This window comes from Haliotis rufescens, unplaced genomic scaffold (assembly GCF_023055435.1).
Source record: "Haliotis rufescens isolate VD_foot unplaced genomic scaffold, xgHalRufe1.0.p SCAF_41, whole genome shotgun sequence".
NCBI lineage: Eukaryota > Metazoa > Mollusca > Gastropoda > Lepetellida > Haliotidae > Haliotis > Haliotis rufescens.
The window spans coordinates 609,311-636,959 of NW_025964124.1; the positions used below are offsets into that span (position 1 = coordinate 609,311).

Genomic DNA, 27,649 nt, shown 5'->3' on the forward strand with positions numbered 1-27,649 from the left:
GTGGATGAATGGTGATATAAATGTGATGGATGATGGATGAGTGATGAGGGTTATGTGGATGAATGGTGATATACTGTGGTGGATGATGGATGAGTGATGAGGGTTGGGTGGATGAATGGTGATATACTGTGGTGGATGATGGGTGAGTGATGAGGGTAAGGTGGATGAATGGTGATATACTGTGGTGGATGATGGATGAGTGATGAGGGTTAGGTGGATGAATGGTGATATACTGTGATGGATGATGGATGAGTGATGAGGGTAAGGTGGATGAATGGTGATATACTGTGATGGATGATGGATGAGTGATGAGGGTTAGGTGGATGAATGGTGATATACTGTGGTGGATGATGGATGAGTGATGAGGATAAGGTGGATGAATGGTGATATACTGTGGTGGATAATGGATGAGTGATGAGGGTTAGGTGGATGAATGGTGATATACTGTGGTGGATGATGGATGAGTGATGAGGGTTGGGTGGATGAATGGTGATATATTGTGGTGGATGATGGATGAGTGATGAGGGTTAGGTGGATGAAAGATGATATACTGTGGTGGATGATGGATGAGTGATGAGGGTTAGGTGGATGAATGGTGATATGTTGTGATGGATGATGGATGAGTGATGAGGGTTAGGTGGATAAATGGTGATATACTGTGGTGGATGATGGGTGAGTGATGAGGGTTAGGTGGATGAATGGTGATATACTGTGGTGGATGATGGATGAGTGATGAGGGTTAGGTGGATGAATGGTGATACAGTGTGGTGGATGATGGATGAGTGATGAGGGTTAGTTGGGTGAATGGTGATGTACTGTTGTGGATGATGGATGAGTGATGAGAGTTAGGTGGATGAATGGTGATATACTGTGATGGATGATGGATGAGTGATGAGGGTTAGGTGGATGAATGGTGATATACTGTGGTGGATGATGGATGAGCGATGAGGGTTAGGTGGATGAATGGTGATATACTGTGATGGATGATGGATGAGTGATGAGGGTTAGGTGGATGAATGGTCATATACTGTGGTGGATGATGGATGAGTGATGAGGGTTAGGTGGGTGAATGGTGATTTACTGTGGTGGATGATGGATGAGTGATGAGGGTTAGGTGGATGAATCGTGATATACTGTGGTGAATGATGGATGAGTGATGAGGGTAAGGTGGATTAATGTTGATATACTGTGGTGGATGATGGATGAGTGATGAGGGTAAGGTGGATGAATGGTGATATACTGTAGTGGATGATGGATGAGTGATGAGGGTTAGGTGGATGAATGGTGCTATATTGTGATGGATGATGGATGAGTGATGAGGGTTAGGTGGATGAATGGTGATATACTGTGGTGGATGGTGGATGAGTGATGAGGGTAAGTTGGGTGGACGGTGATATACTGTGGTGGATGATGGATGAGTGATGAGGGTTAGGTGGATTAATGTTGATATACTGTGGTGGATGATGGATGAGTGATGAGGGTAAGGTGGATGAATGGTGATATACTGTGGTGGATGATGGATGAGTGATGAGGGTTAGGTGGATGAATGGTGCTATATTGTGATGGATGATGGATGAGTGATGAGGGTTAGGTGGATGAATGGTGATATACTGTGGTGGATGGTGGATGAGTGATGAGGGTTAGGTGGATGAATGGTGATATACTGTGGTGGATGGTGGATGAGTGATGAGGGTTAGGTGGATGAATGGTGATATACTGTGGTGGATGATGGATGAGTGATGAGGGTTAGGTGGGTGAATGGTGATATACTGTGGTGGATGATGGATGAGTTATGAGGTTAGGTGGATGAATGGTGATATACTGTGATGGATGATGGTTGAGTGATGAGGGTTAGGTGGATGAATGGTGATATACTGTGGTGGATGATGGATGAGTGATGAGGTTTAGGTGGATGAATGGTGATATACTGTGGTGGATGATGGATGAGTGATGAGGGTTAAGTGGGTGAATGGTGATATACTGTGGTGGATGATGGATGAGTGATGAGGTTAGGTGGATGAATGGTGATATACTGTGATAGATGATGGTTGAGTGATGAGGGTTAGGTGGATGAATGGTGATATAATGTGGTGGATGATAGATGAGTGATGAGGGTTAGGTGGATGAATGGTGATATACTGTGGTGGATGATGGATGAGTGATGAGGGTTAGGTGGATGAATGGTGATATACTGTGGTGGATGGTGGATGAGTGATGAGGGTTAGGTGGATGAATGGTGATATACTGTGGTGGATGGTGGATGAGTGATGAGGGTTAGGTGGATGAATGGTGATATACTGTGGTGGATGATGGATGAGTGATGAGGTTAGGTGGATGAATGGTGATATACTGTGATGGATGATGGTTGAGTGATCAGGGTTAGGTGGATGAATGGTGATATACTGTGATGGATGATGGATGAGTGATGAGGTTTAGGTGGATGAATGGTGATATACTGTGGTGGATGATGGATGAGTGATGAGGGTTAGGTGGGTGAATGGTGATATACTGTGGTGGATGATGGATGAGTGATGAGGTTAGGTGGATGAATGGTGATATACTGTGATAGATGATGGTTGAGTGATGAGGGTTAGGTGGATGAATGGTGATATAATGTGGTGGATGATGGATGAGTGATGAGGGTAAGGTGGATGAATGGTGATATATTGTGGTGGATGATGGATGAGTGATTAGGGTAAGGTGGATGAATGGTGATATACTGTGGTGGATGATGGATGAGTGATGAGGGTTAGGTGGATGAATGGTGATATATTGTGATGGATGATGGATGAGTGATGAGGGTAAGGTGGATGAATGGTGATATAATGTGGTGGATGATGGATGAGTGATGAGGGTTAGGTGGATGAATGGTGATATACTGTGGTGGATGATGGATGAGTGGTGGAGGTAAGGTGGATGAATGGTGATATACTGTGGTGGATGATGGATGAGTGATGAGGGTTAGGTGGATGAATGGTGATATACTGTGGTGGATGAAGGATGAGTGATGAGGGTAAGGTGGATGAATGGTGATATACTGTGGTGGATGATGGATGAGTGATGAGGGTAAGGTGGATGAATGGTGATATACTGTGGTGGATGATGGATGAGTGATGAGGGTAAGGTGGATGAATGGTGATATATTGTGGTGGATGATGGATGAGTGATTAGGGTAAGGTGGATGAATGGTGATATACTGTGGTGGATGATGGATGAGTGATGAGGGTTAGGTGGATGAATGGTGATATACTGTGGTGGATGATGGATGAGTGATGAGGGTTTGGTGGATGAATGGTGATACACTGTTGTGGATGATGGATGAGTGATGAGGGTTAGATGGATGAATGGTGATATATTGTGATGGATGATGGATGAGTGATGAGGGTAAGGTGGATGAATGGTGATATAATGTGGTGGATGATGGATGAGTGATGAGGGTTAGGTGGATTAATGGTGATATACTGTGGTGTATGATGGATGAGTGATGAGGGTTAGGTGGATGAATGGTGATATACTGTGGTGGGTGATGGATGAGTGATGAGGGTTTGGTGGATGAATGGTGATATACTGTTGTGGATGATGGATGAGTGATGAGGGTAAGGTGGATGAATGGTGATATACTGTGGTGGATGATGGATGAGTGATGAGGGTTAGGTGGATGAATGGTGATACACTGTTGTGGATGATGGATGAGTGATGAGGGTTAGGTGGATGAATGGTGATATATTGTGATGGATGATGGATGAGTGATGAGGGTAAGGTGGATGAATGGTGATATAATGTGGTGGATGATGGATGAGTGATGAGGGTTAGGTGGATTAATGGTGATATACTGTGGTGGATGATGGATGAGTGATGAGGGTTAGGTGGATGAATGGTGATATACTGTGGTGGATGATGGATGAGTGATGAGGGTTTGGTGGATGAATGGTGATATACTGTTGTGGATGATGGATGAGTGATGAGGGTTTGGTGGATGAATGGTGATACACTGTTGTGGATGATGGATGAGTGATGAGGGTTAGGTGGATGAATGGTGATATATTGTGATGGATGATGGATGAGTGATGAGGGTAAGGTGGATGAATGGTGATATAATGTGGTGGATGATGGATGAGTGATGAGGGTTAGGTGGATTAATGGTGATATACTGTGGTGGATGATGGATGAGTGATGAGGGTTAGGTGGATGAATGGTGATATACTGTGGTGGATGATGGATGAGTGATGAGGGTTTGGTGGATGAATGGTGATATACTGTTGTGGATGATGGATGAGTGATGAGGGTAAGGTGGATGAATGGTGATATACTGTGGTGGATGATGGATGAGTGATGAGGGTTAGGTGGATGAATGGTGATATACTGTGGTGGATGATGGATGAGTGATGAGGGTTAGGTGGATGAATGGTGATATACTGTAGTGGATGATGGATGAGTGATGAGGGTTAGGTGGATGAATGGTGATATACTGTGGTGGATGATGGATGAGTGATGAGGGTTAGGTGGATGAATGGTTATATACTGTGGTGGATGATGGATGAGTGATGAGGGTTAGGTGCATGAATGGTGATATACTGTGGTGGATGATGGATGAGTGATGAGGGTTAGGTGGATGAATGGAGACATACTGTGGTGGATGATGGATGAGTGATGAGGGTAAGGTGGATGAATGGTGATATACTGTGGTGGATGATGGATGAGTGATGAGGGTAAGGTGGATGAATGGTGATATACTGTGGTGGATGATGGATGAGTGATGAGGGTAAGGTGGATGAATGGTGATATACTGTGGTGGATGATGTATGAGTGATGAGGGGAAGGTGGATGAATGGTGATAAACTGTGGTGGATGATGGATGAGTGATGAGGGTTAGGTGGATGAATGGTGATATACTGTGGTGGATGATGGATGAGTGATGAGGGTTAGGTGGATGAATGGTGATATACTGTGGTGGATGATGGATGAGTGATGAGGGTTAGGTGGATGAATGGTGATATACTGTGGTGGATGATGTATGAGTGATGAGGGGAAGGTGGATGAATGGTGATAAACTGTGGTGGATGATGGATGAGTGATGAGGGTTAGGTGGATGAATGGTGATATACTGTGGTGGATGATGGATGAGTGATGAGGGTTAGGTGGATGAATGGTGATATACTGTGGTGGATGATGGATGAGTGATGAGGGTTAGGTGGGTGAATGGTGATATACTGTGGTGGATGATGGATGAGTGATTAGGGTAAGGTGGATGAATGGTGATATACTGTGGTGGATGATGGATGAGTGATGAGGGTTAGGTGGATGAATGGTGATATATTGTGATGGATGATGGATGAGTGATGAGGGTAAGGTGGATGAATGGTGATATAATGTGGTGGATGATGGATGAGTGATGAGGGTTAGGTGGATGAATGGTGATATACTGTGGTGGATGATGGATGAGTGGTGGAGGTAAGGTGGATGAATGGTGATATACTGTGGTGGATGATGGATGAGTGATGAGGGTTAGGTGGATGAATGGTGATATACTGTGGTGGATGAAGGATGAGTGATGAGGGTAAGGTGGATGAATGGTGATATACTGTGGTGGATGATGGATGAGTGATGAGGGTAAGGTGGATGAATGGTGATATACTGTGGTGGATGATGGATGAGTGATGAGGGTAAGGTGGATGAATGGTGATATATTGTGGTGGATGATGGATGAGTGATTAGGGTAAGGTGGATGAATGGTGATATACTGTGGTGGATGATGGATGAGTGATGAGGGTTAGGTGGATGAATGGTGATATACTGTGGTGGATGATGGATGAGTGATGAGGGTTTGGTGGATGAATGGTGATACACTGTTGTGGATGATGGATGAGTGATGAGGGTTAGATGGATGAATGGTGATATATTGTGATGGATGATGGATGAGTGATGAGGGTAAGGTGGATGAATGGTGATATAATGTGGTGGATGATGGATGAGTGATGAGGGTTAGGTGGATTAATGGTGATATACTGTGGTGTATGATGGATGAGTGATGAGGGTTAGGTGGATGAATGGTGATATACTGTGGTGGGTGATGGATGAGTGATGAGGGTTTGGTGGATGAATGGTGATATACTGTTGTGGATGATGGATGAGTGATGAGGGTAAGGTGGATGAATGGTGATATACTGTGGTGGATGATGGATGAGTGATGAGGGTTAGGTGGATGAATGGTGATACACTGTTGTGGATGATGGATGAGTGATGAGGGTTAGGTGGATGAATGGTGATATATTGTGATGGATGATGGATGAGTGATGAGGGTAAGGTGGATGAATGGTGATATAATGTGGTGGATGATGGATGAGTGATGAGGGTTAGGTGGATTAATGGTGATATACTGTGGTGGATGATGGATGAGTGATGAGGGTTAGGTGGATGAATGGTGATATACTGTGGTGGATGATGGATGAGTGATGAGGGTTTGGTGGATGAATGGTGATATACTGTTGTGGATGATGGATGAGTGATGAGGGTTTGGTGGATGAATGGTGATACACTGTTGTGGATGATGGATGAGTGATGAGGGTTAGGTGGATGAATGGTGATATATTGTGATGGATGATGGATGAGTGATGAGGGTAAGGTGGATGAATGGTGATATAATGTGGTGGATGATGGATGAGTGATGAGGGTTAGGTGGATTAATGGTGATATACTGTGGTGGATGATGGATGAGTGATGAGGGTTAGGTGGATGAATGGTGATATACTGTGGTGGATGATGGATGAGTGATGAGGGTTTGGTGGATGAATGGTGATATACTGTTGTGGATGATGGATGAGTGATGAGGGTAAGGTGGATGAATGGTGATATACTGTGGTGGATGATGGATGAGTGATGAGGGTTAGGTGGATGAATGGTGATATACTGTGGTGGATGATGGATGAGTGATGAGGGTTAGGTGGATGAATGGTGATATACTGTAGTGGATGATGGATGAGTGATGAGGGTTAGGTGGATGAATGGTGATATACTGTGGTGGATGATGGATGAGTGATGAGGGTTAGGTGGATGAATGGTTATATACTGTGGTGGATGATGGATGAGTGATGAGGGTTAGGTGCATGAATGGTGATATACTGTGGTGGATGATGGATGAGTGATGAGGGTTAGGTGGATGAATGGAGACATACTGTGGTGGATGATGGATGAGTGATGAGGGTAAGGTGGATGAATGGTGATATACTGTGGTGGATGATGGATGAGTGATGAGGGTAAGGTGGATGAATGGTGATATACTGTGGTGGATGATGGATGAGTGATGAGGGTAAGGTGGATGAATGGTGATATACTGTGGTGGATGATGTATGAGTGATGAGGGGAAGGTGGATGAATGGTGATAAACTGTGGTGGATGATGGATGAGTGATGAGGGTTAGGTGGATGAATGGTGATATACTGTGGTGGATGATGGATGAGTGATGAGGGTTAGGTGGATGAATGGTGATATACTGTGGTGGATGATGGATGAGTGATGAGGGTTAGGTGGATGAATGGTGATATACTGTGGTGGATGATGTATGAGTGATGAGGGGAAGGTGGATGAATGGTGATAAACTGTGGTGGATGATGGATGAGTGATGAGGGTTAGGTGGATGAATGGTGATATACTGTGGTGGATGATGGATGAGTGATGAGGGTTAGGTGGATGAATGGTGATATACTGTGGTGGATGATGGATGAGTGATGAGGGTTAGGTGGGTGAATGGTGATATACTGTGGTGGATGATGGATGAGTGATGAGGGTTAGGTGGATGAATGGTGATATACTGTGGTGGATGATGGATGAGTGATGAGGGTTAGGTGGATGAATGGTGATATACTGTGGTGGATGATGGATGAGTGATGAGGGTTAGGTGGATGAATGGTGATATACTGTGGTGGATGATGTATGAGTGATGAGGGGAAGGTGGATGAATGGTGATAAACTGTGGTGGATGATGGATGAGTGATGAGGGTTAGGTGGATGAATGGTGATATACTGTGGTGGATGATGGATGAGTGATGAGGGTTAGGTGGATGAATGGTGATATACTGTGGTGGATGATGGATGAGTGATGAGGGTTAGGTGGGTGAATGGTGATATACTGTGGTGGATGATGGATAAGTGATGAGGGTTAGGTGGATGAATGGTGATATACTGTGATCGATGATGGATGAGTGATGAGGGTTAGGTGGATGAATGGTGATATACTGTGGTGGATGATGGATGAGTGATGAGGGTTACGTGGATGAATGGTGATATACTGTGATGGATGATGCATGAGTGATGAGGGGAAGGTGGATGAATGGTGATATATTGTGATGGATGATGGATGAGTGATGAGGTTAGGTGGATGAATGGTGATATACTGTGGTGGATGATGGATGAGTGATGAGGGTTAGGTGGATGAATGGTGATATACTGTGGTGGATGAAGGATGAGTGATGTGGGTAAGGTGGATGAATGGTGATACATTGTGGTGGATGATGGATGAGTGATGAGGGTTAGGTAGATGAATGGTGATATACTGTGATAGATGATGGATGAGTGATGAGGGTACCGTGGATAAATGGTGATATACTGTGGTGGATGATGGATGAGTGATGAGGGTTAGGTGGATAAATGGTGATATACTGTGGTGGATGATGGATGAGTGCTTAGTGTGAGGTGGATAAATGGTGATATACTGTGATGGATGATGGATGAGTGATGAGTTTTAGGTGGATAAATGGTGATAAACTGTCATGGATGATGTATGAGTGATGAGGGTTAGGTGGATAAATGGTGATAAACTGTGATGGATGATGTATGAGTGATGAGGGTTAGGTGGATGAATGGTGATATATTGTGATGGATGATGGATGAGTGATGAGGGTTTGGTGGATGAATGGTGATATACTGTGGTGGATGATGGATGAGTGATGAGGGTTAGGTGGATGAATGGTGATATACTGTGGTGGATGATGGATGAGTGATGAGGGTTAGGTGGATGAATGGAGACATACTGTGGTGGATGATGGATGAGTGATGAGGGTAAGGTGGATGAATGGTGATATACTGTTGTGGATGATGGATGAGTGATGAGGGTTAGGTGGATGAATGGTGATATACTGTGGTGGATGATGGATGAGTGATGAGGGTAAGGTGGATGAATGGTTATATAATGTGGTGGATGATGGATGAGTGATGAGGGTTAGGTGGATGAATGGTGATATACTGTGGTGGATGATGGATGAGTGATGAGGGTTAGGTGGATGAATGGTTATATACTGTGGTGGATGATGGATGAGTGATGAGGGTTAGGTGGATGAATGGTGATATACTGTTGTGGATGATGGATGAGTGATGAGGGTAAGGTGGATGAATGGTGATATACTGTTGTGGATGATGGATGAGTGATGAGGGTTAGGTGGATGAATGGTGATATACTGTGGTGGATGATGGATGAGTGATGAGGGTAAGGTGGATGAATGGTTATATAATGTGGTGGATGATGGATGAGTGATGAGGGTTAGGTGGATGAATGGTGATATACTGTGGTGGATGATGGATGAGTGATGAGGGTTAGGTGGGTGAATGGTGATATACTGTGGTGGATGATGGATAAGTGATGAGGGTTAGGTGGATGAATGGTGATATACTGTGATCGATGATGGATGAGTGATGAGGGTTAGGTGGATGAATGGTGATATACTGTGGTGGATGATGGATGAGTGATGAGGGTTACGTGGAAGAATGGTGATATACTGTGATGGATGATGCATGAGTGATGAGGGGAAGGTGGATGAATGGTGATATATTGTGATGGATGATGGATGAGTGATGAGGTTAGGTGGATGAATGGTGATATACTGTGATGGATGATGGATGAGTGATGAGGGTAAGTTGGATGAATGGTGATATACTGTGGTGGATGATGGATGAGTGATGAGGGTCAGGTGGGTGAATGGTGATATACTATGGTGGATGATGGATGAGTGATGAGGTTAGGTGGATGAATGGTGATATACTGTGATGGATGATGGTTGAGTGATGAGGGTTAGGTGGATGAATGGTGATATACTGTGATGGATGATGGATGAGTGATGAGGGTTAGGTGGATGAATGATGATATACTGTGGTGGATGATGGATGAGTGATGAGGGTTAGGTGGATGAATGGTGATATACTGTGGTGGATGATGGATGAGTGATGAGGGTTTGGTGGATGAATGGTGATATATTGTGGTGGATGATGGATGTGTGATGAGGGTTAGGTGGATGAATGATGATATACTGTGGTGGATGATGGATGAGTGATGAGGGTTAGGTGGATGTATGGTGATATACTGTGGTGGATGAAGGATGAGTGATGTGGGTAAGGTGGATGAATGGTGATATACTGTGGTGGATGATGGATGAGTGATGAGGGTCAGGTGGATGAATGGTGATATACTGTGATAGATGATGGATGAGTGATGAGGGTACCGTGGATAAATGGTGATATACTGTGGTGGATGATGGATGAGTGATGAGGGTTAGGTGGATAAATGGTGATATACTGTGGTGGATGATGGATGAGTGATGAGGGTTAGGTGGATGGATGGTGATATACTGTGGTGGATGATGGATGAGTGCTTAGTGTGAGGTGGATAAATGGTGATATACTGTGGTGGATGATGGATGAGTGATGAGGGTTAGGTGGGTGAATGGTGATATACTGTGGTGGATGATGGATAAGTGATGAGGGTTAGGTGGATGAATGGTGATATACTGTGATCGATGATGGATGAGTGATGAGGGTTAGGTGGATGAATGGTGATATACTGTGGTGGATGATGGATGAGTGATGAGGGTTACGTGGATCAATGGTGATATACTGTGATGGATGATGGATGAGTGATGAGGGTTAGGTGGATGAATGGTGATATATTGTGATGGATGATGGATGAGTGATGAGGTTAGGTGGATGAATGGTGATATACTGTGATGGATGATGGATGAGTGATGAGGGTAAGTTGGATGAATGGTGATATACTGTGGTGGATGATGGATGAGTGATGAGGGTCAGGTGCGTGAATGGTGATATACTATGGTGGATGATGGATGAGTGATGAGGTTAGGTGGATGAATGGTGATATACTGTGATGGATGATGGTTGAGTGATGAGGGTTAGGTTGATGAATGGTGATATACTGTGGTGGATGATGGATGAGTGATGACCGTTAGGTGGATGAATGGTGATATACTGTGGTGGATGATGGATGAGTGATGAGGGTTAGGTGGATGAATGGTGATATACTGTGGTGGATGATGGATGAGTGATGAGGGTTAGGTGGATGAATGGTGATATACTGTGGTGGATGATGGATGAGTGATGAGGGTTTGGTGGATGAATGGTGATATACTGTGGTGGATGATGGATGTGTGATGAGGGTTAGGTGGATGAATGATGATATACTGTGGTGGATGATGGATGAGTGATGAGGGTTAGGTGGATGAATGGTGATATACTGTGGTGGATGAAGGATGAGTGATGTGGGTAAGGTGGATGAATGGTGATATACTGTGGTGGATGATGGATGAGTGATGATGGTTAGGTGGATGAATGGTCATATACTGTGATAGATGATGGATGAGTGATGAGGGTACCGTGGATGAATGGTGATATACTGTGGTGGATGATGGATGAGTGATGAGGGTTAGGTGGATAAATGGTGATATACTGTGGTGGATGATGGATGAGTGATGAGGGTTAGGTGGATGAATGGTGATATACTGTGGTGGATGATGGATGAGTGCTTAGTGTGAGGTGGATAAATGGTGATATACTGTGGTGGATGATGGATGAGTGATGAGTTTTAGGTGGATAAATGGTGATAAACTGTCATGGATGATGTATGAGTGATGAGGGTTAGGTGGATAAATGGTGATAAACTGTGATAGATGATGGATGAGTGATGAGGGTACCGTGGATGAATGGTTATATAATGTGGTGGATGATGGATGAGTGATGAGGGTTAGGTGGATGAATGGTGATATACTGTGGTGGATGATGGATGAGTGATGAGGGTTAGGTGGATGAATGGTGATATACTGTGGTGGATGATGGATAAGTGATGAGGGTTAGGTGGATGAATGGTGATATACTGTGATCGATGATGGATGATTGATGAGGGTTAGGTGGATGAATGGTGATATACTGTGGTGGATGATGGATGAGTGATGAGGGTTACGTGGAAGAATGGTGATATACTGTGATGGATGATGCATGAGTGATGAGGGGAAGGTGGATGAATGGTGATATATTGTGATGGATGATGGATGAGTGATGAGGTTAGGTGGATGAATGGTGATATACTGTGATGGATGATGGATGAGTGATGAGGGTAAGTTGCATGAATGGTGATATACTGTGGTGGATGATGGATGAGTGATGAGGGTCAGGTGGGTGAATGGTGATATACTGTGGTGGATGATGGATGAGTGATGAGGTTAGGTGGATGAATGGTGATATACTGTGATGGATGATGGTTGAGTGATGAGGGTTAGGTGGATGAATGGTGATATACTGTGATGGATGATGGATGAGTGATGAGGGTTAGGTGGATGAATGATGATATACTGTGGTGGATGATGGATGAGTGATGAGGGTTAGGTGGATGAATGGTGATATACTGTGGTGGATGATGGATGAGTGATGAGGGTTTGGTGGATGAATGGTGATATATTGTGGTGGATGATGGATGTGTGATGAGGGTTAGGTGGATGAATGATGATATACTGTGGTGGATGATGGATGAGTGATGAGGGTTAGGTGGATGTATGGTGATATACTGTGGTGGATGAAGGATGAGTGATGTGGGTAAGGTGGATGAATGGTGATATACTGTGGTGGATGATGGATGAGTGATGAGGGTTAGGTGGATGAATGGTGATATACTGTGATAGATGATGGATGAGTGATGAGGGTACCGTGGATAAATGGTGATATACTGTGGTGGATGATGGATGAGTGATGAGGGTTAGGTGGATAAATGGTGATATACTGTGGTGGATGATGGATGAGTGATGAGGGTTAGGTGGATGGATGGTGATATACTGTGGTGGATGATGGATGAGTGCTTAGTGTGAGGTGGATAAATGGTGATATACTGTGGTGGATGATGGATGAGTGATGAGGGTTAGGTGGGTGAATGGTGATATACTGTGGTGGATGATGGATAAGTGATGAGGGTTAGGTGGATGAATGGTGATATACTGTGATCGATGATGGATGAGTGATGAGGGTTAGGTGGATGAATGGTGATATACTGTGGTGGATGATGGATGAGTGATGAGGGTTACGTGGATGAATGGTGATATACTGTGATGGATGATGGATGAGTGATGAGGGTTAGGTGGATGAATGGTGATATATTGTGATGGATGATGGATGAGTGATGAGGTTAGGTGGATGAATGGTGATATACTGTGATGGATGATGGATGAGTGATGAGGGTAAGTTGGATGAATGGTGATATACTGTGGTGGATGATGGATGAGTGATGAGGGTCAGGTGCGTGAATGGTGATATACTATGGTGGATGATGGATGAGTGATGAGGTTAGGTGGATGAATGGTGATATACTGTGATGGATGATGGTTGAGTGATGAGGGTTAGGTTGATGAATGGTGATATACTGTGGTGGATGATGGATGAGTGATGACCGTTAGGTGGATGAATGGTGATATACTGTGGTGGATGATGGATGAGTGATGAGGGTTAGGTGGATGAATGGTGATATACTGTGGTGGATGATGGATGAGTGATGAGGGTTAGGTGGATGAATGGTGATATACTGTGGTGGATGATGGATGAGTGATGAGGGTTTGGTGGATGAATGGTGATATACTGTGGTGGATGATGGATGTGTGATGAGGGTTAGGTGGATGAATGATGATATACTGTGGTGGATGATGGATGAGTGATGAGGGTTAGGTGTATGAATGGTGATATACTGTGGTGGATGAAGGATGAGTGATGTGGGTAAGGTGGATGAATGGTGATATACTGTGGTGGATGATGGATGAGTGATGATGGTTAGGTGGATGAATGGTGATATACTGTGATAGATGATGGATGAGTGATGAGGGTACCGTGGATGAATGGTGATATACTGTGGTGGATGATGGATGAGTGATGAGGGTTAGGTGGATAAATGGTGATATACTGTGGTGGATGATGGATGAGTGATGAGGGTTAGGTGGATGAATGGTGATATACTGTGGTGGATGATGGATGAGTGCTTAGTGTGAGGTGGATAAATGGTGATATACTGTGGTGGATGATGGATGAGTGATGAGTTTTAGGTGGATAAATGGTGATAAACTGTCATGGATGATGTATGAGTGATGAGGGTTAGGTGGATAAATGGTGATAAACTGTGATGGATGATGTATGAGTGATGAGGGTTAGGTGGATGAATGGTGATATATTGTGATGGATGATGGATGAGTGATGAGGGTAAGGTGGATGAATGGTGATATAATGTGGTGGATGATGTATGAGTGATGAGGGTAAGGTGGATGAATGGTGATATACTGTGGTGGATGATGGATGAGTGATGAGGGTAAGGTGGATGAATGGTGATATACTGTGGTGGATGATGGATGAGTGATGAGGGTTAGGTGGGTGAATGGTGATATACTGTGGTGGAGATGGATGAGTGATGAGGGTTTGGTGGATGAATGGTGATATACTGTGGTGGATGATGGATGAGTGATGAGGGTTAGGTGGATGAATGGTGATATACTGTGGTGGATGATGGATGAGTGATGAGGGTTAGGTGGATGAATGGTGATATACTGTGGTGGATGATGGATGGGTGATGAGGGTTAGGTGGATGAATGGTGATATACTGTGGTGGATGATGGATGAGTGATGAGGGTAAGGTGGATGAATGGTGATATACTGTGGTGGATGATGGATGAGTGATGAGGGTTAGGTGGATGAATGGTGATATACTGTGGTGGATGATGGATGAGTGATGAGGGCTAAGTGGATGAATGGTGATATACTGTGGTGGATGATGGATGAGTGATGAGGGTTAGGTGGATGAATGGTGATTTACTGTTGTGGATGATGGATGAGTGATGAGGGTTAGGTGGATGAATGGTGATATACTGTGGTGGATGATGGATGAGTGATGAGGGTTAGGTGGATGAATGGTGATATACTGTGGTGGATGATGGATGAGTGATGAGGGTTAGGTGGATGAATGGTGATATACTGTGGTGGATGATGGATGAGTGATGAGGGTTAGGTGGATGAATGGTGATATACTGTGGTGGATGATGGATGAGTGATGAGGGTAAGGTGGATGAATGGTTATATACTGTGGTGGATGATGGATGAGTGATGAGGGTTAGGTGGATGAATGGTGATATACTGTGGTGGCTGATGGATGAGTGATGAGGGTAAGTTGGATGAATGGTGATATATTGTGGTGGATGATGGACGAGTGATGAGGGTTAGGTGGATGAATGGTGATATACTGTGGTGGATGATGGATGAGTGATGAGGGTTAGGTGGATGAATGGTGATATACTGTGGTGGATGATGGATGAGTGATGAGGGTTAGGTGGATGAATGGTGATATACTGTGGTGGATCATGGATGAGTGATGAGGGTTTGGTGGATGAATGGTGATATACTGTGGTGGATGATGGATGAGTGATGAGGGTTAGGTGGATGAATGGTGATATACTGTGGTTGATGATCGATGAGTGATGAGGGTAAGGTGGATGAATGGTGATATATTGTGAAGGATGATGGATGAGTGTTGAGGGTAAGGTGGATGAATGGTGATATAATGTGGTGGATGATGGATGAGTGATGAGGGTTAGGTGGATGAATGGTGATATACTGTGGTGGATGATGGATGAGTGATGAGGGTTAGGTGGATGAATGGTGATAAACTGTGGTGGATGATGGATGAGTGATGAGGGTTTGGTGGATGAATGGTGATATACTGTGGTGGATGATGGATGAGTGATGAGGGTAAGGTGGATGAAGGGTGATATACTGTGGTGGATGATGTATGAGTGATGAGGGTTAGGTGGATGAATGGTGATATACTGTGGTGGATGATGGATGAGTGATGAGGGTTAGGTGGATGAATGGTGATATACTGTTGTGGATGATGGATGAGTGATGAGGGTTAGGTGGATGAATGGTGATGTACTGAGGTGGATGATGGATGAGTGATGAGGGTAAGGTGGATGAATGGTGATATACTGTGGTGGATGATGGATGAGTGATGAGGGTTAGGTGGATGAATGGTGATATACTGTGGTGGATGATGGATGAGTGATGAGGGTTAGGTGGATGAATGGTGATATACTGTGGTGGCTGATGGATGAGTGATGAGGTTAAGTTGGATGAATGGTGATATATTGTGGTGGATGATGGATGAGTGATGAGGGTTAGGTGGATGAATGGTGATATACTGTGGTGGATGATGGATGAGTGATGAGGGTTAGGTGGATGAATGGTGATATACTGTGATGGATGATGGATGAGTGATGAGGGTAAGTTGGATGAATGGTGATATACTGTGGTGGATGATGGATGAGTGATGAGGGTCAGGTGCGTGAATGGTGATATACTATGGTGGATGATGGATGAGTGATGAGGTTAGGTGGATGAATGGTGATATACTGTGATGGATGATGGTTGAGTGATGAGGGTTAGGTGGATGAATGGTGATATACCGTGGTGGATGATGGATGAGTGATGAGGGTTTGGTGGATGAATGGTGATATACTGTGGTGGATGATGGATGAGTGATGAGGGTTAGGTGGATGAATGGTGATATACTGTGGTGGATGATGGATGAGTGGTGAGGGTAAGGTGGATGAATGGTGATATATTGTGAAGGATGATGGATGAGTGTTGAGGGTAAGGTGGATGAATGGTGATATAATGTGGTGGATGATGGATGAGTGATGAGGGTTAGGTGGATGAATGGTGATATACTGTGGTGGATGATGGATGAGTGATGAGGGTTAGGTGGATGAATGGTGATAAACTGTGGTGGATGATGGATGAGTGATGAGGGTTTGGTGGATGAATGGTGATATACTGTGGTGGATGATGGATGAGTGATGAGGGTAAGGTGGATGAATGGTGATATACTGTGGTGGATGATGTATGAGTGATGAGGGTTAGGTGGATGAATGGTGATATACTGTGGTGGATGATGGATGAGTGATGAGGGTAAGGTGGATGAATGGTGATATACTGTGGTGGATGATGGATGAGTGATGAGGGTTAGGTGGATGAATGGTGATATATTGTGATGGATGATGAATGAGTGTTGAGGGTTAGGTGGATGAATGGTGATATACTGTGGTGGATGATGGATGAGTGATGAGGGTAAGGTGGATGAATGGTGATATACTGTGGTGGATGATGGATGAGTGATGAGGGTTAGGTGGATGAATGGTGATATACTGTGGTGGATGATGGATGAGTGATGAGGGTTTGGTGGATGAATGGTGATATACTGTGGTGGATGATGGATGAGTGATGAGGGTTAGGTGGATGAATGGTGATATACTGTGGTGGATGATGGATGAGTGATGAGGGTTAGGTGGATGAATGGTGATATACTGTGGTGGATGATGGATGAGTGATGAGGGTTTGGTGGATGAATGGTGATATACTGTGGTGTATGATGGATGAGTGATGAGGGTTAGGTGGATGAATGGTGATATACTGTGGTGGATGATGGATGAGTGATGAGGGTAAGGTGGATGAATGGTGATATACTGTGGTGGATGATGGATGAGTGATGAGGGTTAGTTGGATGAATGGTGATATACTAAGTTGGATGATGGATGAGTGATGAGGGCTAGGTGGATGAATGGTGATATACTGTGGTGGATGATGGATGAGTGATGAATGTTTGGTGGATGAATGGTGATATACTGTGGTGGATGATGGATGAGTGATGAGGGTTAGGTGGATGAATGGTGATATACTGTGGTGGCTGATGGATGAGTGATGAGGTTAAGTTGGATGAATGGTGATATATTGTGGTGGATGATGGATGAGTGATGAGGGTTAGGTGGATGAATGGTGATATACTGTGGTGGATGATGGATGAGTGATGAGGGTTAGGTGGATGAATGGTGATATACTGTGGTGGATGATGGATGAGTGATGAGGGTTAGGTGGATGAATGGTGATATACCGTGGTGGATGATGGATGAGTGATGAGGGTTTGGTGGATGAATGGTGATATACTGTGGTGGATGATGGATGAGTGATGAGGGTTAGGTGGATGAATGGTGATATACTGTGGTGGATGATCGATGAGTGGTGAGGGTAAGGTGGATGAATGGTGATATATTGTGAAGGATGATGGATGAGTGTTGAGGGTAAGGTGGATGAATGGTGATATAATGTGGTGGATGATGGATGAGTGATGAGGGTTAGGTGGATGAATGGTGATATACTGTGGTGGATGATGGATGAGTGATGAGGGTTAGGTGGATGAATGGTGATATACCGTGGTGGATGATGGATGAGTGATGAGGGTTTGGTGGATGAATGGTGATATACTGTGGTGAATGATGGATGAGTGATGAGGGTTAGGTGGATGAATGGTGATATACTGTGGTGGATGATCGATGAGTGGTGAGGGTAAGGTGGATGAATGGTGATATATTGTGAAGGATGATGGATGAGTGTTGAGGGTAAGGTGGATGAATGGTGATATAATGTGGTGGATGATGGATGAGTGATGAGGGTTAGGTGGATGAATGGTGATATACTGTGGTGGATGATGGATGAGTGATGAGGGTTAGGTGGATGAATGGAGATAAACTGTGGTGGATGATGGATGAGTGATGAGGGTTTGGTGGATGAATGGTGATATACTGTGGTGGATGATGGATGAGTGATGAGGGTAAGGTGGATGAATGGTGATATACTGTGGTGGATGATGGATGAGTGATGAGGGTTTGGTGGATGAATGGTGATGTACTGTGGTGGATGATGTATGAGTGATGAGGGTTAGGTGGATGAATGGTGATATACTGTGGTGGATGATGGATGAGTAATGAGGGTTAGGTGGATGAATGGTGATATACTGTGGTGGATGATGGATGAGTAATGAGGGTTTGGTGGATGGATTGTGATATACTGTGGTGGATGATGGATGAGTGATGAGGGTAAGGTTGATGAATGGTGATATACTGTGGTGGATGATGGATGAGTGATGAGGGTTAGGTGGATGAATGGTGATATACTGTGGTGGATGATGGATGAGTGATGAGGGTTAGGTGGATGAATGGTGATATACCGTGGTGGATGATGGATGAGTGATGAGGGTTTGGTGGATGAATGGTGATATACTGTGGTGGATGATGGATGAGTGATGAGGGTTAGGTGGATGAATGGTGATATACTGTGGTGGATGATCGATGAGTGGTGAGGGTAAGGTGGATGAATGGTGATATATTGTGAAGGATGATGGATGAGTGTTGAGGGTAAGGTGGATGAATGGTGATATAATGTGGTGGATGATGGATGAGTGATGAGGGTTAGGTGGATGAATGGTGATATACTGTGGTGTATGATGGATGAGTGATGAGGGTTAGGTGGATGAATGGTGATATACTGTGGTGGATGATGGATGAGTGATGAGGGTAAGGTGGATGAATGGTGATATACTGTGGTGGATGATGGATGAGTGATGAGGGTTAGTTGGATGAATGGTGATATACTAAGTTGGATGATGGATGAGTGATGAGGGCTAGGTGGATGAATGGTGATATACTGTGGTGGATGATGGATGAGTGATGAGGGTTAGGTGGATGAATGGTGATATACTGTGGTGGATGATGGATGAGTGATGAGGGTTAGGTGGATGAATGGTGATATACTGTGGTGGATGATGGATGAGTGATGAGGGTTAGGTGGATGAATGGTGATATACTGTGGTGGATGATGGATGAGTGATGAGGGTTTGGTGGATGAATGGTGATATACTGTGGTGTATGATGGATGAGTGATGAGGGTTAGGTGGATGAATGGTGATATACTGTGGTGGATGATGGATGAGTGATGAGGGTAAGGTGGATGAATGGTGATATACTGTGGTGGATGATGGATGAGTGATGAGGGTTAGTTGGATGAATGGTGATATACTAAGTTGGATGATGGATGAGTGATGAGGGCTAGGTGGATGAATGGTGATATACTGTGGTGGATGATGGATGAGTGATGAGGGTAAGGTGGATGAATGGTGATATACTGTGGTGGATGATGGATGAGTGATGAGGGTAAGGTGGATGCATGGTGATATACTGTGGTGGATGATGGATGAGTGATGAGGGTTAGGTGGATGAATGGTGATATACTGTAGTGGATGATGTATGAGTGATGAGGGTTAGGTGGATGAATGGTGATATACTGTGGTGGATGATGGATGAGTGATGAGGGTAAGGTGGATGAATGGTGATATACTGTTGTGGATGATGGATGAATGATGAGGGTAAGGTGGATGAATGGTGATATACTGTGGTGGATGATTGATGAGTGATGAGGGTTAGGTGGATGAATGGTGATATACTGTGGTGGATGATGGATGAGTAATGAGGGTTTGGTGGATGGATTGTGATATACTGTGGTGGATGATGGATGAGTGATGAGGGTAAGGTTGATGAATGGTGATATACTGTGGTGGATGATGGATGAGTGATGAGGGTTAGGTGGATGAATGGTGATGTACTGTGGTGGATGATGGATAAGTGATGAGGGTTAGGTGGATAAATGTTGATATACTGTGGTGGATGATGGATGAGTGATGAGGGTAAGGTGGATGAATGGTGATATACTATGGTGGATGATGGATGAGTGATGAGGGTTAGGTGGATGAATGTTGATATACTGTGGTGGATGATGGATGAGTGATGAGGGTTAGGTGGATGAATGGTGATGTACTGTGGTGGATGATGGATAAGTGATGAGGGTTAGGTGGATAAATGGTGATATACTGTGGTTGATGATGGATGAGTGATGAGGGTAAGGTGGATGAATGGTGATATACTATGGTGGATGATAGATGAGTGATGAGGGTTAGGTGGATGAATGGTGATATACTGTGGTGGATGATGGATGAGTAATGAGGGTTTGGTGGATGGATTGTGATATACTGTGGTGGATGATGGATGAGTGATGAGGGTAAGGTTGATGAATGGTGATATACTGTGGTGGATGATGGATGAGTGATGAGGGTAAGGTGGATGAATGGTGATATACTGTGATGGATGATTGATGAGTGATGAGGGTTAGGTGGATGAATGGTGATATACTGTGGTGGATGATGGATGAGTGATGAGGGTAAGGTGGATGAATGGTGATATACTGTGGTGGATGATTGATGAGTGATGAGGGTTAGGTGGATGAATGGTGATATACTGTGGTGGATGATGGATGAGTAATGAGGGTTTGGTGGATGGATTGTGATATACTGTGGTGGATGATGGATGAGTGATGAGGGTTTGGTGGATGGATTGTGATATACTGTGGTGGATGATGGATGAGTGATGAGGGTTAGGTGGATGAATGGTGATGTACTGTGGTGGATGATGGATAAGTGATGAGGGTTAGGTGGATAAATGGTGATATACTGTGGTGGATGATGGATGAGTGATGAGGGTAAGGTGGATGAATGGTGATATACTGTGGTGGATGATGGATGAGTGATGAGGGTTAGGTGGATGAATGGTGATATACTGTGGTGGATGATGGATGAGTGATGAGGGTTAGGTGGATGAATGGTGATATACTGTGGTGGATGATGGATGAGTGATGAGGGTTTGGTGGATGAATGGTGATATACTGTGATGGATGATGGTGGTTACTGATGGATGAAAGATGATGGATGGCGAGTGATGACTGGTAGGTGGATGAATGGTGATATACTGTGATGGATGATGGTGGTTACTGATGGATTAACGGTGATGGATGGCGAGTGATGACTGGTAGGTGGGTGAATGTTGATATATTGTGATGGATGATTGGGGTGACTGATGGATGAACGATGATGGCTGATGGATGAGTGATGACCGTTAGGTGGATGAAGGGTTATCTACTGTGATAGATGATGGTGTTGACTGATGGATGAACGATGATGGATGGCGAGTGATGAGGATTAGGCGGATGAATGGTGAGCGCTGATGGATGAGTGATGGATTGAAGGGCTTGTGTTCAAAGTAACAATATATACCTAAGTTTCAGCTTATCTCTTGGGCAAATTTCTAAACCAAAGTGAAACAGATTCTGGCCTTGGTAAGTATATTCTATTATTTATACTTAAACTCGTAAACTATTTGAGAGTTATTTATGACCTTTCACTATTCATGTAAACCTTTCAGCATTATATCAATACTTAATCATGACGTTAGCTTTCAAGGCAGTAGAGCAAGCATTCTGATGTGTCACTCACATCTGCATTTGCATCATGCTACCTTTCATCTTTCCTTTTACAGGCCATGATAACAAACAAGTAAGTGAATCTTATGACATCATATCAGTTGTTACATCCATCATGCAATCAAAGTACACGAATGATCTATTAAAGCCAAAAATGCATTCAAACTACTCCAAGTAACATATCTAGAATTGTAGGGGCGGTCGGGTAGCCTAGTGGTTAAAGCGTTTGCTCGTCACGCCGGAAACTCGGGTTCAATTCCCGACATGGGTACAATGTGAGAAGCCAATTTCTGGTGCCCCCGCAGTAATATTGCCTGAATATTGTTAAAATCAGCGTAAAACAATATTCCCTCACTCACTATTTATTATTGTACTGAACAAAACGTTTTCTTCCTTCAGTTAACATATCGTTTGCATCTTTATTACAGGAATGGGAGACAGAGACACAAGACGCAGGAGGTCAGTGGCAACATACTATATGCACATAAACAAGTTCCACCGGACACAGAGAGTAGTGAACCTAGAAAAATAACTTGGTAATGAGCATATTCAAATAAAAAAGGACCACATCATTGTAATGAAGAAATACAATATCTTTCAAATTAATGCACATATGCTTGATGTGTATAAACCTTTCATAGTCTATTTGCATTTCAGATTCAGTTGGCGAGAACGAGGTTTGTAAACCTTGTTCATTTAGAAACATTTTACTGTGAAACGTATGGTCTTGATTTTAGTCCCATTCAACAAAACAGTGACAGAAATTAATTATACCTCAATTAACAAAAAGTGTGTGATTTTAACATTCACAGTTTATTCATGGGACTGTTCTACCATACGTGTATGTTTATCCTTTCAGCAATATCGATGGGGACCTGCAGGGGACCTTATCTGGACGCGTGAGGTTTGACATTATACTTAATCCATTGTTTTCTTGTCTTTGGATTCTCTTCTTCAATTTGAATCAACGCTTAAAATGAACCAGTATTTTTGGGAAATACTAGATTTTCAAATCACAATAACACCTCTAACTGAAACATCTGATTTGATGGTATCATCGCCAAAGAAACTAATATTTAGTTAAAAATAGTGTTCTTGTTGTTTATCATTAACTGTAGACGTTTTGAAATAATCTAATATGTAAATAAAACCAGTACATGTTTGAAAACACCAGTGTCTATTTGAAACAAAAAATCTACGAGTGATGTGTGTTGGAACAGGAATACCAAAGGTTGCAGAATGAATTTTTGGAGCCGCGGTATAACAGTGCAGGCAAGCTATTGAAGCTGAAGATCCTGCTGTTTGGACCAACTGGCATGGGTAAATCATCTCTTGCTAATGGGCTCAGGACAGCAATCCTCAACATGGAGCATCCTTCAAATTACCATGCTGTGATATCTGGCTCCGAATCTCTTACCACTGGTGTAAGTTATTGTCTTTTCTGTATTCAGAAGGGCTTACTTGGCATTTAGTCTAATAGTACATAGTTCAATGTTGCTTTTACAAATACCCCAAGTATGTCCCAATGAGGACGTCAACAATGATCTGCCACAGTCTACCCGTTAGTCAATGTGGCCAGCCAAAGGCTGCCCCTATCAAGTCAAACGTTCTATATGTATACCTAGGTTCATGCATATCATCAATACATATTTTATAAAAACAACCAATTCGCCCTCACGTTTCACAGAATGATCATATGTTTTATCATTTGACATTTTAAAAACACTGAGATAAATTTGATTATAAGAACATGTTTTCATCTTACAGTTCCAAGGAGCTCTCTACAAGAATCACTGGATATTTGACATGCCTGGTATATTCGAGTCACCCGACATTTTATCTTCGAATATCATCAGTATTTTGTCAGGGAAAGTTCCATTTCAAGCCAAGGTAGGGCAAATAAAAATTAAAGTGAAACTTATTGATACATAACTTCAAAATTCTACACATTTTAGTTTGTCCTCTAAACTAATGATGAGTGAGTGAGTAAGTGAGTGAGTTCGGGTTTACGCCGCCTCGAATAGTATTCCAGGTTTATCAGCGTGTCAGCTTAATGTGGAAGGAAAGTCTGAAGAGATGCAGGTCTCAGACGTTTACCACTTCGGTGAAACTAACGATGCTAATGCTGACAAGCCTGGAAACATAATCGGGGCGAAACGGGATTCCAGCCCACAAGGGCGTACCCAAGGGACGCAACTCTGCACAACGAATCGCGGCGCCTTATAGACGACGATGAACCATTGTAATGATGACTTAATATCTAATATTTTGTGTGCATCTCTTTGAACCATGAAAAACAGTTCCATTCTATTTTAAAATCTACAAATGCTATCTCTGTTTAAAATCCAGATTGGGAAGGGTCTTGAAATATCGCACCAAACCTTCAACGTGCCCCACGACCACCACGTCTCCTGTGTGGTTGTAGTTCTGCGACATGAACATGGGGACTTTGGAAGGGAAATCCAGAGACAGCTAGAGTGCGTCCGAAAAACTGTCGCCAAAGGAGGTATGTCTCTTCTGCCTGCAAGGAACGAGCGCTAACATCCACGTGTCAATTACTGAAAACATATCTGCGCTGAAACAGTGATAACTCTGAGATCATCAGGACAATCAGGTAGTAATACGCAAACCTACCTGTCATCCAATACCAACACTGTTGCCTCCACTGGTGACCTCTGGACTAGGTGTCATTTGTAGGTCATGCGCTATGATCACTCATGATATCCTACATTCAGGAGAGACCCGTGAAGATCCGGGGTAGAATAGGTCTTCAGAAACCCATGCTTGTCGTAACAGGTGACTATGCTTGTCGTAAGAGGCGACTGACGGGATCGGGTGGTCAGGCTCGCTGATTTGGTTGATGCATGTCATCGATCCCAATTGCGTGGATCGATGCTCATGATATTAATCACTGGATTGTCTGGTCCCGGCTGGATTATGTACAGACGGTCGTCATATAGCTGGACTATTGCTGAGTGAGGTGTTAAACAACACACACAAAAAACATTCAGGATAAGTGGTGTTGAGCCCACCCTCAAACAGCGATTATCGTTTCAGGAATGAATAGTGTCAGAGGATAGTTCTATTTCACATCATGATGTAGAAGCTAACAAAGTACAATATGGTAGTATGTTGATTACACATCTGTCAGGCAAAGAAGCCTATGTCTACAGCATGTGAGTCAAAGGCAAAATATGCACATAGTCCTGTCCCCAGGCCATTAAATCGTTAAAAGTAAATACTGGCCCAACATGTCATCTCAAAATCCATCTATTATGACCAATCTCTAAAACTGAACATAACATTAACGTATATAAGCATTCATCCTTTTCGTTTTAATCAATGTCAAACATGGCAAACTTTCTTGTTCCTCCCCATCAAGCAACAGCTTTGCACAAGTTAAATTGATAGCAGTTTTAACTAAACGAAACAATTCTTCATTTTTATTAATCAAATCTGAAATTGATCATGAGAATAGGGATGGCTGAGACATATTCTGTACCCGGATCTTCATGAGTCCCTGTATATCAGTTCCATTATATCAGTTCCAATATATCAGTTCTAATATATCAGTTCAAATATATCAGTCCAACATATCAGTTCCAATTGATCAGTTCAAATATATCAGTTCCAATATATCAGTTCTAATATATCAGTCCAATATATCAGTTCGAATTTATCAGTTCCAATATATCAGTTCTAATATATCAGTTCCAATATATCAGTTCCAATATATCAGTTCTAATATATTAGTTCCAATTCATCAATCCAATATATCAGTTCTAATATATCAGTCCAATATATCAGTTCCAATTGATCAGTTCAAATATATCAGTTCCAATATATTAGTTCTAATATATCAGTTCAAATATATCAGTTCCAATATATCAGTTCCAATAATTCAGTTCCAATATATCAGTTCCAATATATAACTTCTAGTATATCGGTTGAGCATATAAGGTCCAATATATCCGTTCCAATATATCAGTTCTAATAAATCAGTTCCAAAAAGTTAGTTCGAATAAATCAGTTCCAATTAATCAGTTCTAATATATCAGTCCAATATATCAGTTCCAATAAATCAGTTCCAATATATCTGTTCCAATATATCAGTTCTAATATATCAGTTCCAATCAATCAGTTCCAAAATATCAGTTCCAATATATCAGTTCCAATATATCAGTTCCAATAAATCAGTTCCAATAAATCAGTTCTAATATATCAGTTCCAATATATCAGTTCTAAAATATCAGTTCCAATATATCACTTCCAATATATCAGTTCTAATAAATCAGTTCCAATATATCAGTTCCAATATATCAGTTCCAATAAATCAGGTCAAATAAATCAGCTTTAATATATCAGTTCCAATATATCAGTTCTAAAATATCAGTTCCAATATATCACTTCCAATCAATCAGTTCTAATATATCAGTTCCAATATATCAGTTCCAATATATCAGTTCCAATAAATCGGGTCCAATAAATCAGTTCTAATATATCAGTTCCAATATATCCGTTCCGTAAATCAGTTCCAATATATCAGTTCCAATAAATCAGTTCTAATATATCAGTTCCTATATATCAGTTCCAAAAAAATCAGTTCTAATATATCAGTTCCAATCAATCAGTTCAAATATATCAGTTCCAATATATCAGTCCAATATATCAGTTCCAATATATCAGTTCCAATACATCAGTTCTAATATATCAGTCCAATTTATCAGTTCCAATAAATCAGTTATTATATATAAGTTCTAATCAATCAGTTCCAAAAAGTTAGTTCCAATAAATCAGTTCCAATTAATCAGTTCTAATATATCAGTCCAATATATCAGTTCTAATATATCAGTCCAATATATCAGTTCCAATAAATCAGTTCCAATATATCTGTTCTAATATATCAGTTCCAATCAATCAGTTCCAAAATATCAGTTCCAATATATCAGTTCCAATATATCAGTTCCAATAAATCAGTTCCAATAAATCAGTTCTAATATATCAGTTCCAATATATCAGTTCTAAAATATCAGTTCCAATATATCAGTTCCAATCAATCAGTTCTAATATATCAGTTCCAATATATCAGTTCCAATATATCAGTTCCAATAAATCGGGTCCAATAAATCAGTTCTAATCTATCAGTTCCAATATATCAGTT

At 42.6% G+C, this 27,649-nt stretch overlaps 1 protein-coding gene across 3 annotated transcripts in view; it reads left to right on the forward strand.

Moving 5' to 3' along the window:
* Nucleotides 1-27,649, forward strand: part of LOC125371681 — a 97,816-nt gene that overhangs the window by 56,901 nt on the left and 13,266 nt on the right. For 2 of the 3 annotated variants that reach the window (XM_048382773.1, XM_048382771.1), the window contains 8 exons: nt 22,288-22,344; nt 22,545-22,561; nt 22,917-22,947; nt 23,146-23,165; nt 23,348-23,392; nt 23,709-23,912; nt 24,256-24,378; nt 24,838-24,994. In XM_048382773.1, the coding sequence (XP_048238730.1) occupies nt 22,288-22,344; nt 22,545-22,561; nt 22,917-22,947; nt 23,146-23,165; nt 23,348-23,392; nt 23,709-23,912; nt 24,256-24,378; nt 24,838-24,994 (654 nt within the window). The remainder of the gene's footprint in view (nt 1-22,287; nt 22,345-22,544; nt 22,562-22,916; nt 22,948-23,145; nt 23,166-23,347; nt 23,393-23,708; nt 23,913-24,255; nt 24,379-24,837; nt 24,995-27,649) is intronic. The other variant, XM_048382772.1, reaches the window with a different exon arrangement.